The following is a 15203-nucleotide window of genomic DNA, read 5'->3' on the forward strand; positions in this document are numbered from 1 at the left end:
TACATCTGTTCTGTGGATACTTTAGCTACAAATATAAACGTATTTAAAACAAAACAAAAACTAAACAATGACACAAGGTAGAAGTACCACGAAAATATAGCAATAGAAATACCTACATAAGACTAATCCAAATTGAGTCAAACATGTATTAATTTATTAAACAAACCTGAACTAGATGTTGAAAAGTTGTCGAAAGTTTGGACCATTTTATTGACAGTATGTGGCATGATCTATGTAGTACATAAAGATTTCATTTGGAAAAACAAAAAGAAACTATGCATATGAAACGTTATAATGAAACTTTAATAAATGTACATAGTACACAAAATCATTATGTATAGGATGCCATCAGGGCAAAAATTTCTAAAACAGAAACAGATTATTTAATAAATCACAATTATATAATTATGTCAATTTATGAGGTTACGAGATGATTGTTAATTATTCGTCATGTGACGGTAGACGTTGGATAATTTTGTCGACACCTATTTGGAACACGGCTGTTAGACTCGCCTGGCGTTGTCGTCTCTTGCCCTTTAATTGTAATAGCTTCTCTTGTCTCCTGTCTTCCAGGGCTTTCTTCACCAGACTTTTAAGTTGTGATACGGCCGCCTTATCATTAGGGTCATCCGAACTCTCGCCACTTCTCATTTTTTTCATCGCTTTTCTGTAACCGATCTTATATTCACTGAAATCATAATAATAGAGCAACTTGATGCATTATCTTAGTTATTACATTCTAAAGATGTGGATATATATGGGGAAAAGTACATATGTCCGTACATTAAAGGAAAATAAAGCCTAGCTGTCTAGTCTGTATCAGAAATACCAAAAGGTTTAGAATAAATTTTAATAAAGAAATTTTGAATTAACTGAAATTGAAAATTAGATTATATAATATTGGTATATATATTTTAGTGATAGAAACGGGTAGTTCAAAAGTATATGGATACTAAAGATATAAAGAATTAAGTGGTTATGAATGATAAGTATGAAACATGTTAGCAAAATGTTGTATGAACTATAATATTTCTATAATTTAGATGTTTACATGTTAATCATGAACTCAACTAAAACACAGTTAGTGCAAGGAAGGATATACAATACTATACAATGTTAAAGTGACCATGCAAAACATCATCTGGTGCTCTTTAAACGTGCAACTTCACTGTAGAAACATATATAATTACATATAAGACAATGGGAACAGCCTTGGCATTTATTTTCGTATCTGAAATACAGCTTGTAAACTTTGTCGTCGTTGTAAAACTCGTTGTGCAGCATTTGTTCGCATTGCAGTTCTTTTTTCTGCCAGAGCGGTATGTATGAGTTTCCTTAGTCCAGCCATTGCATCTTGTTGCGCCTCACCGTCGTTCCCTCGAATCTTTGATACAGTCTTTCTGTATCCTGATTTAACCTCGCTATATTCGGGGTAAAAGTTGATATGTCATGACCACAAAACTAAATACATGTTATTAAAAACAAACAATGGAATCCATGGAGACTTTATAAACAGTTAACAGATACGTCTCCAATACGATGTCAAGATAAGAGAGATAAGCAAAAACGTAGCGTAAGACCCATTTTGAATTGCGCCCCTTTAAACTTTTAAGCAGCGGTATGTTAAACTGTCATACTTTTTTCATACTCCATAAATATTTGTTTCTATTATACGTATGGTTATAGATATTTTTCTCAGAAAATTTTACATCAAAAATTCGACATCGAGATATTTAACAACTGAAAGGAGAAGAAATCTATAAGACCAAGTCTTTCGTTCTAATCATCCTAATATTGTCTAATGTTGTATGTGTATATATTTCAAATGTTATCATGTAAATATTCTGAGAATAAATATGGTTAAACTTAAACTGCCATAACAACGACTTTGAACAACAAATTTGCATGCCTCGTCGAAAACTTTCAATTAATCACATAGGTTCAATTAAACATAGATATACCAAGAACACATTAAGATGTCAGAGTAAGCAAATTTATCAAACAATTTAAGCTCGATCGCCAAAACAATCATTGAAATTTTGTATCTGCTTTCTCAAACTAACCAGTACTGATGTCATAAGAGACAATACTCGTGACTAGAGAAGCGCCCTCTACGATCAACATGTTTTATAACATCAATTAAAATAACATACTCGTATTCAATTTCGTCATTGTCGTTGATATCGAGTCTCTCAAACAGTGAATCAAGTGCATCATCTGTCAGAGGCATGTTTATTGTCTGTGAATAAAAACATTATCCGGTGAAGTGCCGGCCTATAATTTTGCAGTATTTATAGAGTTTTTATATTTTTCATAAACGATAAACATTCATGTATTCTTATAAAAACAAACATGTGATGTGAATGTTATTTTATATCGAAAACAACATCGTTAAGACAATCATCAAAAGTATGGAGATAGTTTAAGTATAGTTACTTACTACAAAACCTTCTTTTAGCTCATCCTTAGATACAGATTGGCTAGAATCCGTATCAAACGTCCGGAACAAGTCAATGAGACGTAGATTCTCCTGTTTCATATATTCAAACAGTATCATAGCAGGGTCGTAGTCTTTTAATGTTCTCTGTCTGATAATTGGGGTCACTTTTTTCTTGTTCGGGTCGCGATGGAACACACGAACTTGTCGAATCTTTAACAATTCATCTAGTTCGTCCAGGAAATCTGGGTTGATTGGAATATCCTGGAATACAAAAGTTTGTTTTCAGGGAAACAGTGACACGCACTATAGTCAATTAGAAGTATATATATCCTTTGAATTGTTTATCTCAATCTTAATATGTCACCGAGACTCATGTCATAAAATCAGGAAAAGTTAAGACCACCAAATTGATAAAGCATTTGTTTTTGTTTTCTATATAATTTACGTGACTTACTGTCATGTATAAATCTGTGAGCTGAGACACTTTTGACTTCTGTAAACATTTTATTACAGCAATAGCGCCATCTGTTGTCAGAGGATTCTGGTTGATCTGAAATGGCATCATTACATAGTGAATATTAGGATATAGTTATTACAGTATTGCTGCTTTGTATGCAAATGAAATATAAGTTAATCCAGTTGTAAAAATAGCACACCATTAGTTCTGATTGATTACCAATCTAATATACAATAACAATATAAATGTGTACATGTTCACATATGCATCTGGACCAGCTGTTAGCCTATTAAATATTTTTAGGTAGGAAACGGGGCCAGATATTTACCATGTTTTTCTTAGAATGCAGTAAGACAGTCCACAGTTTCATGACAGTCTTATATTATATCTTATTCATATCTTACTTTGATTAATAGTTGTAGTTTAGTATAAAAAAAACATTTGAGCCACGTCACGACAAAACCAACATAATGGGTTTGCGACCAGCATGGATCAAGACCAGCCTGCACATCCACACAGTCTGATCAGGATCCAAGCTGTTGGCTTACAAACCCTATAACAAGTAGAGAAATTGATAGCGAACAGCATGGATCCTGATCAGACTGCGCGGATGCACATGCTGGTCTGGATCCATGCTGGTCGCAAACCCACTATGTTGGTTTTGTCGTGACGCGGCTCATTTTATGCCATTCTTTGAAATGAGAAAAATCACATACAAATAATATCACACTGTTAAAAATGGAAGAAATTCTAAATTTTGCTTCCCGTTCTTCTTTATGTTCATTAAAAGATAAATGAAAGAAGTACTCAGAATGGCACATTTATCACGTTAAATAAGGTCGAGCCATTCGGCGTCGGACTGGTAACATTTGATTATATTAATGCAAAAACGAAAAAACCAAGTACAATGTAAGACGACTTAAAAAGACAAACAATTAGCAAATCTTACTACAGAGTGACTAGTACATATTTACATTTTCACTGGCTTTTAACTTCTAGATAATAAATATAATACAATGTATGTTATTAGAAACATACCCTTAACACTTTAAGCGTGTCGTTCTTTTCAAGTCCTTTCAGCAGATCTTTAAGGCAGAATATACTTATTCTGTTACATGACACGTCCAACTCCTTCAGTGTGTGGTTACATGGCAACGCTTCTGCTAGAGCCCTGCAGCCATCCTCTGCTAAACCATTCCATGACAAGTCAAGTTCCTCTAGTATATTGTTAGACTACAAAAACATCAATAATATGTTGCAACTGTTACTGGTTTAAAACAACCACAAAAATCTTAAGATTTTCATTTAGGATATATATATATGTACATGGTAAATACAATACAGCGAATCGGGTTAGATAATGGTAGACCTATTCATCATTTTTTACTTATTTTGTGACATGAGATATGTCTCATTGAAATGATTAAAAAATATACAAGATTGTTAGACTTTAGAGTGTCTATAATCACAGTTATATGTCTCCTAGAATGCATGCTCTATCTAGATGTTTTGAGATATATTGACACCGTTACTAGGCCATACAGAAAACTGTCAAGTTTTAACTGGTGGAGGATCAGCTCCAGTACACCTTCAGATTTAGTGATAGAGTAAAACATCTGGTGTCCTTATATGCTTTATATCAGACAATAGCGAACACTTGAGTAGAACAAACAACTTTAGATTCAGTGACCACAATTTAGCATTTCAGACATATTCACAAATAGTAGGTACACATTTTATAACTACTATTTAAAGCAAGAGCATGTTTTAGCTCGTTTGTGACATTTTGCTCATCCAAGTGTCAATGTTGTCAAATTTATTTCAATACAAACTTCCATCTATTTCTACATTGTGACAACATTGTTATCATACAAATGAGGGGGTAATCTGATCGTCATTCGATCAATTTAAGAATAACTGTTCAAATCAAAACAGTTCTTACTTCAATAATAATAATAATAATAATAATAAAAATAATAATAATAATAATAATAATAATAATAATAATAATAATAATAATATTAATAACAATAATAATAATAATAATAATAATAATAATAATAATAATAATAATAATAATAATAATAATAATAATAATAATAATAATAATAATAATAATAATAATAATAATAATAATAATAATAATAATAATAATAATAATAATAATAATTATAATAAAAATAATAATAAAATAATAATAATAATAATAAAAATAAAAATAATAATAATAATAATAATAATAATAATAAATAATAATAATAATAATAATAATAATAATAATAATAATAATAATAATAATAATAATAATAATAATAATAATAATAATAATAATAATAATAATAATAATAATAATAATAATAATAAAATAATAATAATAATAATAATAATAATAATAAATAATAATAATAATAATAATAATAATAATAATAATAATAATAATAATAATAATAATAATAATAATATTAATAATAATAATAATAATAATAATAATAATAATAATAATAATAATAATAATAATAATAATAATAATAATAATAATAATAATAATAATAATAATAATAATAATAATAATAATAATAATAATAATAATAATAATAATAATAATAATAATAATAATAATAATAATAATAATAATAATAATTATAATAATAATAATAATAATAATAATAATAATAATAATAATAATAATAATAATAATAATAATAATAATAATAATAATAATAATAATAATAATAATAATAATAATAATTAATAATAATAATAATAATAATAATAATAATATTAATAATAATAATAATAATAATAATAATAATAATACTGTTGGTTTAATTTTAATAGTAAAATGTTCCCTTACTTTTAATGACATGCAAACAGCTTTTGCGCCCTCTCGTCTAAGATGATTCCAGCTCAAATCTAGTTTCTTCATACCTACATTACTCCCTGTAAACCATTAAGAACTTTGTCATTATCTTTTGTTCTATAAACATCAACGAAACGTAATAAGGCATGAAGATGAATAATTATCTTCAATTCATAACATGATACCTATTGACAAATAGGTCACTCCTCTACAAAACATATAAGAGCACAGCATGCGCTACTAACGCTCGTCTGTTAATTACAACAATTTAAAATAAGAACTGACTGAGGAGAAGCACGCTCAACTTTTCACGATACTGAATAGTAAACTGCATTTTCCAAATAAAAGAAAGAAATAATTATAGTAGATGTTGAAATATGATTTTTTTTTCAAAACGGCTTATATTAAGTTTATATATATATAAAATATATACATCAGCTTTTAAAAGAAATATTTAAATATATATATATATATATATATATATATATATATATATATATATATATATATATATATATATATATATATATATATATATATATATATATATATATATATATATATATATACAATGTATATATATATATATGATCGGTACATGTGCTGGGATTGACAAATATGCATTATATTTGGATTTTATAGGCGTTTTGAGCTACACATCCCAAGTGTCTGTGCATACAAAGTATAGAACCTGGGTCATTGCAATTTGATTTAATTATCAGTTTTATGCTTTCTAATTGCAGATCCCAGTGACCTTGGTCTTTGACTACTGTATTTGATTTGACAATAAGTCCGGCAATTATAGCTCGTCAGCATGTACATGTATCAACATGTATCAATTTGAAGTTCTTAACTAAATATACTTTTAGAATTGATTGAAAAGGTTTCATGTGATTTCTTTAATTTCACATGTACCAGTGACCTTGATCTATCTTTGACATTTTGGAAGTCTAGGTACATCCACGTTTAAAGTTTGAATTTCCTGGGTTTGGGAATTAAATATGATTTAATAGTCAGTTCTATGTTTATTACATGTACCAGTGACCTTGATCTTTGACCTTTTGGCCTAAAAGTAAATGTGACAGACAGAACTTACAAATTCGCATACAATTTGTATGATGATACCTTCTACATGTTTTAAAACAAGGGCTACATTAAGGTTTTTGACGGCAATGGCTGCGGCAAGGTCGACAGCGTCGAAGCAGCGATCGTATTTTAGCTCGACCTTTTCCTCGAAACAGATGAGCTATAAGCACTTTGATAAAATTAAAACAGATATTCATGCACATTTAAGAATATATGATACATTGCAAGACTGAGAACTGCTAAATGTCATACCAATAGCTTTTCCTAAATAAACCCCGCCAACTTCATCAAATTTGTTTTCTGATAGTACAACCTCTTCAATGTAGTCGTTTTTCTGAAAATAGCAATCAAATAATAAAATTTATGCAAAACTCGGAAATTGTCGCCATGAAATCGTTTTTTTTTTAAAGTATGCGAAAATGTGAATGTTATTCACAATTTACTTTGATTATCATCAGTGGAGATAAGAAAATAATGTTTGGCATTATCCCTTAAATTGTATCTGGTATATATATTGCTAGGTTATGCTAAATATATAGGGAATTGGATGCTGTCGGGTAAATTGTGCACACAGGACCATATATTTACTACAAGTCAGATGTAATTAATATTAGTTCACATGCTTGAATCGGAAACTATCATTTAATAGTAGTAGATGAACAACTAACCCACCTTGTATCAAACATACACGTTTTAGAAGTTAGCAATTACTATTATGTGTCTGATGTACCTACCTGTATGATATTGGCCATGATTTCTGCATGTTTTCTTTCAAATTTGTTTTCTGAAAGACGAAGAAAAAAATAAATAGAATGGGCATCTTTAAATCACAAAGTTGTACACCGACCTGCTTTCTTTTTTCAGGATATTTACAAGAACCAAAAAGGAAAAATTATCAGCCACTATTTTGCAAAGTTGATAATTCGATTACGGAAAATAATTATGTTCGTTTTTATTTTGTATGACAACACGTCTAAAAGACCAACCATACCTATAATTTTGTTAGTTAAAGTCCCAACATTTCGATCTTGTACGTATAATAATTAACAATAAGATATTTAATAATAACTTACTGGATAGGTCTATCCTCGTCATTGGTTTCTGTTCTATAAATAGATCACCTAATGCTTGTAACCCGGGTAGGTCTATATTGCACCGGCTTAACGACTGTAATTAAAAGAAAACATTAATTCCATTTCTATTTAAGTCAAGAAAAGTCAACACTTTATAATTCAATTTATTGCCATACTTAATCTTTCAATTTGAGGCCTAATTTTTTAAACATTTTGACCCACGTCGCTCCAGTGAGATGTTTTAATCTTTTTTTTTTCTTATTGTTAGCGTATAACTATTATGAAAACCGGAATTTTAAGTAGAATAAAAGACAGTTGTTGTTATATGTTTATAATATCAAAAAGGCCCTACGTGCAACAGATAACCCCGATATTTTTATGCAGGAACATGTAAATGATAACTCTTCAGCATTTTTACATGCAATCTTGTCGTTTATGTCAATGACATGTTATCAGAAAGGGTTATTTTTTGAAGAGAAAGAAATAACGCATTGTTTGTAATTAACATCAGCTTTTAAAAGAAATATTTAAAGCAACTGATAACATAACAAATGGACATACAGTGGATATTAAAATTTTAACCATTTCAAATATATTAGAAAAGAAGTCTTTGCCATGTGCGAATGTACAAAAACGAAATATAAGAAAAATGATACCAACCAAATCCTCTACAGTATTGTTTTCTCGGAGAGCCTCGGCAACGTATTTTGCGCCTTTATCTGACAAATCATTCCCTGACAAATCCAGTTCTTTTATAGTTACGTTTGACTGCAATAAATATTTGAACATACATTATCAAACGATGATAATTTGCTTACATAAATAAGATTGTTATGTTTGTATCTTACACATATTAAAGGGACTCCACTTGATTGTCTTTTTAAATGACGGGACTCTTTTTTTCCAAGAGTACTATTCCGTTTGATGCGGATTAAGACAGATAACTTGTGTGCAAAATTTGTGATCATTCGATACCTTCGGGGTTTTTCCAACAATGATTATTCTTATTCTGATGAATAAGACAAAACTGAAAAACGTTGGAACGCTTTTCACTCAGACCGAATCATGAATAGCACACAAAAAAAAGATTTTCAATTTATCTGAAAGCATATTTCTAATTATTGTTTGTATTTCTTTCTGTTTTAAGTGTCCAAGCTGCTCTATGTAGGAAATTAAAATTTTATGTTTTTGGGTTTCCGACCTCAGAGGAGCTCCTTTAATGCTGTGATATTGGACAATGAGATCAGTTGAGTTGTAGTTACTGGGTACGGATCATTTTGTTAGAATATTTAACATAATCAAAACATTGAAATTAGTATGGTAAATGGTTATGTGCAGAAATAAGCTCAAATTATAGATATAATTTTTCCTAGTAGACAAAAATGAGATAACTAGGTATTCAAAAAAAATCATTGATAAAATTATTTATTGTAATACCGTATATTAGCAGGAAAATCATACATACAATTATGATTTATTTATATTATGTTCTTGTTGTTAGTAAAAAAATAGTAATACAATGTACGTGTACAGGTATTCATTAAATAACGTCATACCGTTGAAAAAAGTTTAAAATATAGGCCAAGGGATTAGGTGACGTCATTAATCCAGATTGATTATTATTACGATATAAAAACAGATATGAAAAATGTGTGACACTGTTAGCGTTTCGGTTTGATGACTTCACAATAATGGCTATATTATCTATTACCATTTTCATCTCATTATAATGTATTGTACACACGCAACAACAAAATCAACAATATGTCGGGGGGGGGGGGTAAATAGCAATTAAAAGGATTTGAAAAAGCACAAAACGAGTAATTTGCGGAAAAAATTAAGGGGGTCAAAACATCACAAAAGGTATGAATTGAGCCAAATACTTTATTTTTAGTAAAGTTTTCTGACTTGAAAAGTAGGAGCTAGTATAATGTAATGAGGTGCGTACATAGTCACTCATCATTGAAGAAAAAAAGCAATGTCATTTGTTGGGACCCAATGGACAACAGAAGTTTCCTGATGTGAGGTCATTTGGACAAAGCTCAAGGACACCATTACCAATAATAGCTTGTCAGACTAACAACTAAAGATCGCTTTGACCCTAAATCTCAATATTTGGTGTAAAACCATTATATGTACTTGTAAATGATCACTACTAGGTTAGTTGGTCAAAGGTTGAGGTCATCATGTTCTTTGACCATTTAAAGCTTACACAATCAATAAATAGAGAAAGCTTTGGTCTACAGTTCCAAGATTAAGTGTGGACGTCGGTCATTATTAATGCAGGACCGCAAATAACTTTGAGGTAAAAAGGTCAAAGGTCACATAACATTGACTACTAAACGCTTGCCAATAATTAACCAAAGTGTTGGCCTACAGTCTTAAAAAGTGGTGTGGATGTCGGTCATCACTAGAAAATAATCGCTCCTCTGTTTCAATGTCTTTGTGTAAGGTAACAGTGTATGTGAAATGACATCATTGATAATGATCAATCATTTAAGAAGGCCTAAAGTCAAGTGTTTTAAGCTTAGTAGGAAAATTTCCCTTGGCAGACAAGGCGATACCGCTTATTTGCTTTGAGGTCATCAGGTGAAGGTCATAGTGATACATGAAATACTTGTCTTGTCAATAAAGATTTTGTCCTGACATAGGTTTGTAAAACTTGCATTGGTTGAGAACATACCAACCATTCATTGTAATTCTAATTATAGGTATATTAATTCTAAATAATATGCAGAAACCCTAATAGAAACACATTGGAATTACTTATAATGATTAAAATGTTATTTTAAATACACCCATACCGCCAGAGACACGCATATTGATTTGACATCTTTGGTTCCTAGAAGACTGTTTGAAACATCGGCGACACTGTCGGAGATCTGTCTTTTAAAACTTCCACACGGCGTTATTCCCTGTAACTTGCACATCCGGTTGTAGTTGTCAGTGTGCATGTCAGTGATGGATTTTTGCTCCGCCTGTTTCTCTTTTTCCGCCTCGTCATCATCTGGTGAATTAATCAGAAATTGAAATAAAACTATGTAGATCAAAGTACAGTACTATGGTTTCATACTTTTAACAAAAAAAGAAACAAACGACGGTATTGGTAGTGTGGTTGACGCGTAGATTTTTTTATCTACGAATTGCCAGAACTCATATAAAAGTGTATCTATAAGCTTATAAATTTTTATTCAATCATTTTAAAATAATTTTCTGCGTAATCTAAATTAAGCCCTATATTAAAATTATATCAGATAATATTTGTCAAATATCTTATAATGTAAAAGCTAATAAGCCTATATAAAATGTTGTAAAAGACATGGTTATTAAATAGCCACGTGTTCAGTCTCTAACATTGATTACAAATATTGTTGAAATTAGTACCATAAAAGTGAAGTACCTATCAAGGGAATGATTCGCCCAACATCCAAGTCAATCTTTAATCTATCCCACTGAATCATAGTAACTTACGTTTTATAAAAACTTTCACCTGACAAAGTGTTTTATAGCATTGTTCGTGGATATTCTTATGAACGGCATGTACATTGTATACATGTTCCAGATCATATGCAACATTAATTTGTTTTCTTATGATTCTTTCCATGTTTTGTGTTAAAAACGTTCCATATATATTTGAGAAATATTTAAAGAAACAAAAACAAAATACTAATGCAGCGTGATGTATGACCTAAAGTTATGAAATATAAAGATTAAAGGCATCGAATTATTTTCTAAAGAATTGAAATATGTAATGTATATCATCAATCAAAGTTTACTATAACTGTTTTTACAAAGTTTTACGTTATCACAATATTGATTGTAGTTTGACCTTTATCATTCTCTAGATTTAAACAAGTCAGAATAATATTTCCCTCACATGGCGTCAACTCGTGTATTTAGAATGTCTTATAATGACTTATATCAAACTAGAACTGAACCGAACATGAAACACGTTTTATAATGATATACGCCAATAAAATTATATCTATCGATATGAGATTGCAGCAATATAATTATATAATTATACACATGACATGGGTTTTTTATGTTGTATAATAGTTAATAGATTTATTTAATAAAATAAAGTATATCAAAAATTAAAGATATGAAGAATAACCAAGCTAGGATATGTACGATATATTAAATGTTGTGAGCTTACTAACTCACGTGACAGTTTATGTCTGAAGGCTGTTGTCGTCATAGTTATTGGTTAGTACATGCACTACATACGGAAATTTATTTTATTAAACATGTTCAATACGACAATCAGATTCTATCATATAAAATGTGTATAATTATAATTAGTTAGTTAAGATTACCCGAGTACATAAAAACCTGAGTCTTATATATAGACTAAAAGGTTATATAACATTGCACACAATAAAGCAGCAACAACAAAAAATACATTTTTACTCAAAATTGACGTTTTATCTTGCCGCATTGTACATGTACATGTAATAATAAAAAAAGTCTATTTGGCGATTAGAGCGTACAGCATTTATACAAACTCAACTTTACAGCCATTGTTGTACCCATGTGCCATATACACTAGTTACTGATACACTGAAAAAGTGAACAAGAATATTTATATTTCAGAAGTAATAAAATGATGGTGAAAAAAAAATACATTTCTCTTACCGTCTGAGTCAAAACTGAATTCCTTTATTGTGTTTGGCAGTCTAGTTTCCTGTGGCGGTTGGTAACCGTATCCCACCGATATCCTCCGACTTCTAGCCTCACTGATTTCTGTCTTTGGATTATGTTGAACCTGTTCGTTACATTTACTTATGTCTTTGTCTCTTATTATATTAGTTTTTTCTGTAACATTTTGTGTATCTACAGATTGAACATTGACAGCTTCTGAAGTACGGTTAGATTTTGAGTCTGGGAGGTGTATTTGTGTACTTGCACATGAACTTCGTCTGCGGCTGTTTAACTGTGTCAATGCTGATTGTGTTACTGGGCCCGTTTGAGGGTCAGAAATTATCCTCCGTGTCACTGGCTGTGCTCTAGTATGAGTCGTGTGTGAATGAACAATCTTGGTACGAGTCCCGCCTAGAGTGGTTCGGCTCATATGTGCCCCTTTATGTAGCTTCAACACCGCCGAGTGGCCTTCAACATTTCCACTTTCAGTGCGCATTTTCTAAACCTTGTGTCGTCACACCGATCTTTTATATCCTGAATGTTACATTAAAAGTGCATACTAGTATATTATTTATTGAGATTTGAGAAGTCACCATGTACTTTTATATATAAGGTTTGAGCTGATCTGACCTAAATACAGATTTAAATATACAACAATAATCTTTTCGCTAATTGCCAAAACTTCAAAATCAATCTGTTGAAGGGATATAATACAATGCACTTTACAATATAATAGCACATGTCGTGGAGTGGACAAGGTCAGTAAATGGCGACAAATATAAAACTTATTATACACTTTTATTTTTATTACTTTACTTGCATAATAACACATTTTCATTCACAAACATGAATGCAATCCCCATTTAGTATCAAGAACATAATATAATGTAATAATTGTAATTAAAATTGTCTGGTAAAATGTTTTTTCAGATTGATGTAATACATTATGTATTTTAGATACAAATATACATGCTTTTTTTATTTTTAAGTACCCTGCAATTGACATGAAATGTTTAAAGATCCTGAGGTCTGATTATCTTGGTGGTTGTTATTTTATTTGCTTATTTCTTACTTAGTACAAACATTTATTTATGTAATGTTATGTTATTTTCTAGCAGTCCTAGATGTTCATATAGATATATATATTTGTATTGTTTTAATCAATTTCGACCGATCATGCAAGTGAACATAAAATAAAAATTGATAAGACTACCTTGTCATTTAACAGTGCAGTAAACTAACCCTAGCAAAACGTCCACGCTATAGAATTTTTCATTAAAAACAGAAATAATGTAGGATAAATTCATTTATCCAATTCAATAGATATTCTTGAAAGTAAGATAGTTGAGATAAAATAGAAAAAATCAAAATATGCTAAAATCACGAAAATTGCCATAAAAAATGATGATAACAACAACAAAAAGACCGAACATTTGGTGATTTTCATTTTTTCTTGAATGAACAGCATACCTTTTTATCTGAATGCATTATTTTGTGAAGTAAAAATTGGCTGAAACTATTGGAATTATTCAACGGAATCTAATCAGAAATAAGGTAATTTTTACATGCCAACATTCAAGACGCTACTCGAAATATATATTTATAAACTACAAGTTAAACTACAGAAAAAACGTATTTAGATATAAATATCATATATTATAAGTCTCTGTAAATATGTATTGTTTGTAAAAGGCAATCGCCGTGTATAGTGAGAGATACAAATATATCAAACATAATGTTATATAGACAATGCATTTTAAACTGTACGCTAATCAGCAAATCTCATTTCTTTTATCTTTGACATAATGCATAGTAAATAAAACCAAAATTCTTTTAATTTACGTCGAATGATCATTATAACATTATATCATCAAAAAGACTTTAAAAAACACACAAAAAATAACAACAAAAAAGCATATGTACTCTGCAAGAATATTAATGACATTTAGTACTTTGAAATAACATATTTTGTAATACGTGTTCAGTGAAATTAAAATACCTACCTTTGCTTATTCCTGGATTCACGAAAAGAAACTTTTTTAAAATGTCATTATTTTTTTTTAAGTTCTTAAAGTTCGATTTATTTGTTACTTTATCTATATCTTTCTAACGTTTAAGAAAATAATCGTTTCCTGATTTACCCTAAAGTCGTGCCCTAACTAGTACAATCAGAACGTAATCAGCCTTTGTGACATTTCTTCCTGGGGAAAAGGTGTGAAGTTTTAGGTGGATTAATAAAACTTTTAAAGAAAATAATCCAAATGTTAATCCATGAAACTATTATATGTCAAAGGACTTAGATCATGTTTAGAAGTTTGTTATACTTACTGTCCCACTTTTTTATATTTATAAGAATTATACATAAACATATTTATATATCTGATTTGAATAACAAGCTTTATCAATTAAGTAAACTGGTATTACTTTGAGTGTCAAAAAAATAAATTAGTTAACATTATTAAGAGCGGGAATACGACGACGCGGCATTGATTCAAATTAAAATTATGTGTATTTATTTTCATAAAATTCTACGTAAACGTTTTTTTATATAAGAGATTGTGCTTATGATAATTATTTTCATTTGATCGAATTTTCTTTTGATCGGTTTTAATTGGTATTTACCGAGACATTCCTGTGTGGAGG

The 15203-nt window shown here is 29.6% G+C and overlaps 1 protein-coding gene across 2 annotated transcripts; it reads right to left on the bottom strand.

Moving 5' to 3' along the window:
* Nucleotides 1-282: 282 nt before the first annotated feature.
* Nucleotides 283-14646, bottom strand: LOC132712954 (leucine-rich repeat-containing protein 74A-like). 2 transcript variants are annotated; one of them, XM_060695393.1, is made up of 14 exons: nucleotides 14564-14646; nucleotides 12555-13094; nucleotides 10721-10923; nucleotides 8577-8684; nucleotides 7917-8010; nucleotides 7578-7627; nucleotides 7096-7177; nucleotides 5752-5837; nucleotides 3936-4130; nucleotides 2895-2990; nucleotides 2441-2701; nucleotides 2154-2239; nucleotides 1191-1421; nucleotides 550-688 (listed from the first exon to the last, which is right to left on the bottom strand). In XM_060695393.1, exons 2-13 carry the CDS (start codon nucleotides 13054-13056, stop codon nucleotides 1220-1222), a joined length of 1965 nt encoding a protein of 654 aa, XP_060551376.1. In that variant the 5' UTR covers nucleotides 13057-13094; nucleotides 14564-14646; the 3' UTR covers nucleotides 550-688; nucleotides 1191-1219. The 2 variants fall into 2 exon arrangements, with proteins under 2 accessions (XP_060551375.1, XP_060551376.1); XM_060695392.1 differs by lacking the exon at nucleotides 1191-1421 and having other exon boundaries at nucleotides 283-688.
* Nucleotides 14647-15203: the final 557 nt, after the last annotated feature.

This window comes from Ruditapes philippinarum, unplaced genomic scaffold (assembly GCF_026571515.1).
Source record: "Ruditapes philippinarum isolate M1 unplaced genomic scaffold, ASM2657151v2 ctg848_1_1_1_1, whole genome shotgun sequence".
Lineage (NCBI taxonomy): Eukaryota > Metazoa > Mollusca > Bivalvia > Venerida > Veneridae > Ruditapes > Ruditapes philippinarum.

Coding starts and splice junctions, on each gene's coding strand:
- LOC132712954 (XM_060695392.1), bottom strand. CDS start 13,056: ATGCGCACTGAAAGTGGAAATGTTGAAGGCCACTCGGCGGTGTTGAAG. Junction 8,011..8,576: donor ACAATACTGTAGAGGATTTG/GTTGGTATCATT, acceptor TTTTAATTACAG/TCGTTAAGCCGGTGCAATAT. Junction 2,702..2,894: donor TCACAGATTTATACATGACA/GTAAGTCACGTA, acceptor TTTGTATTCCAG/GATATTCCAATCAACCCAGA.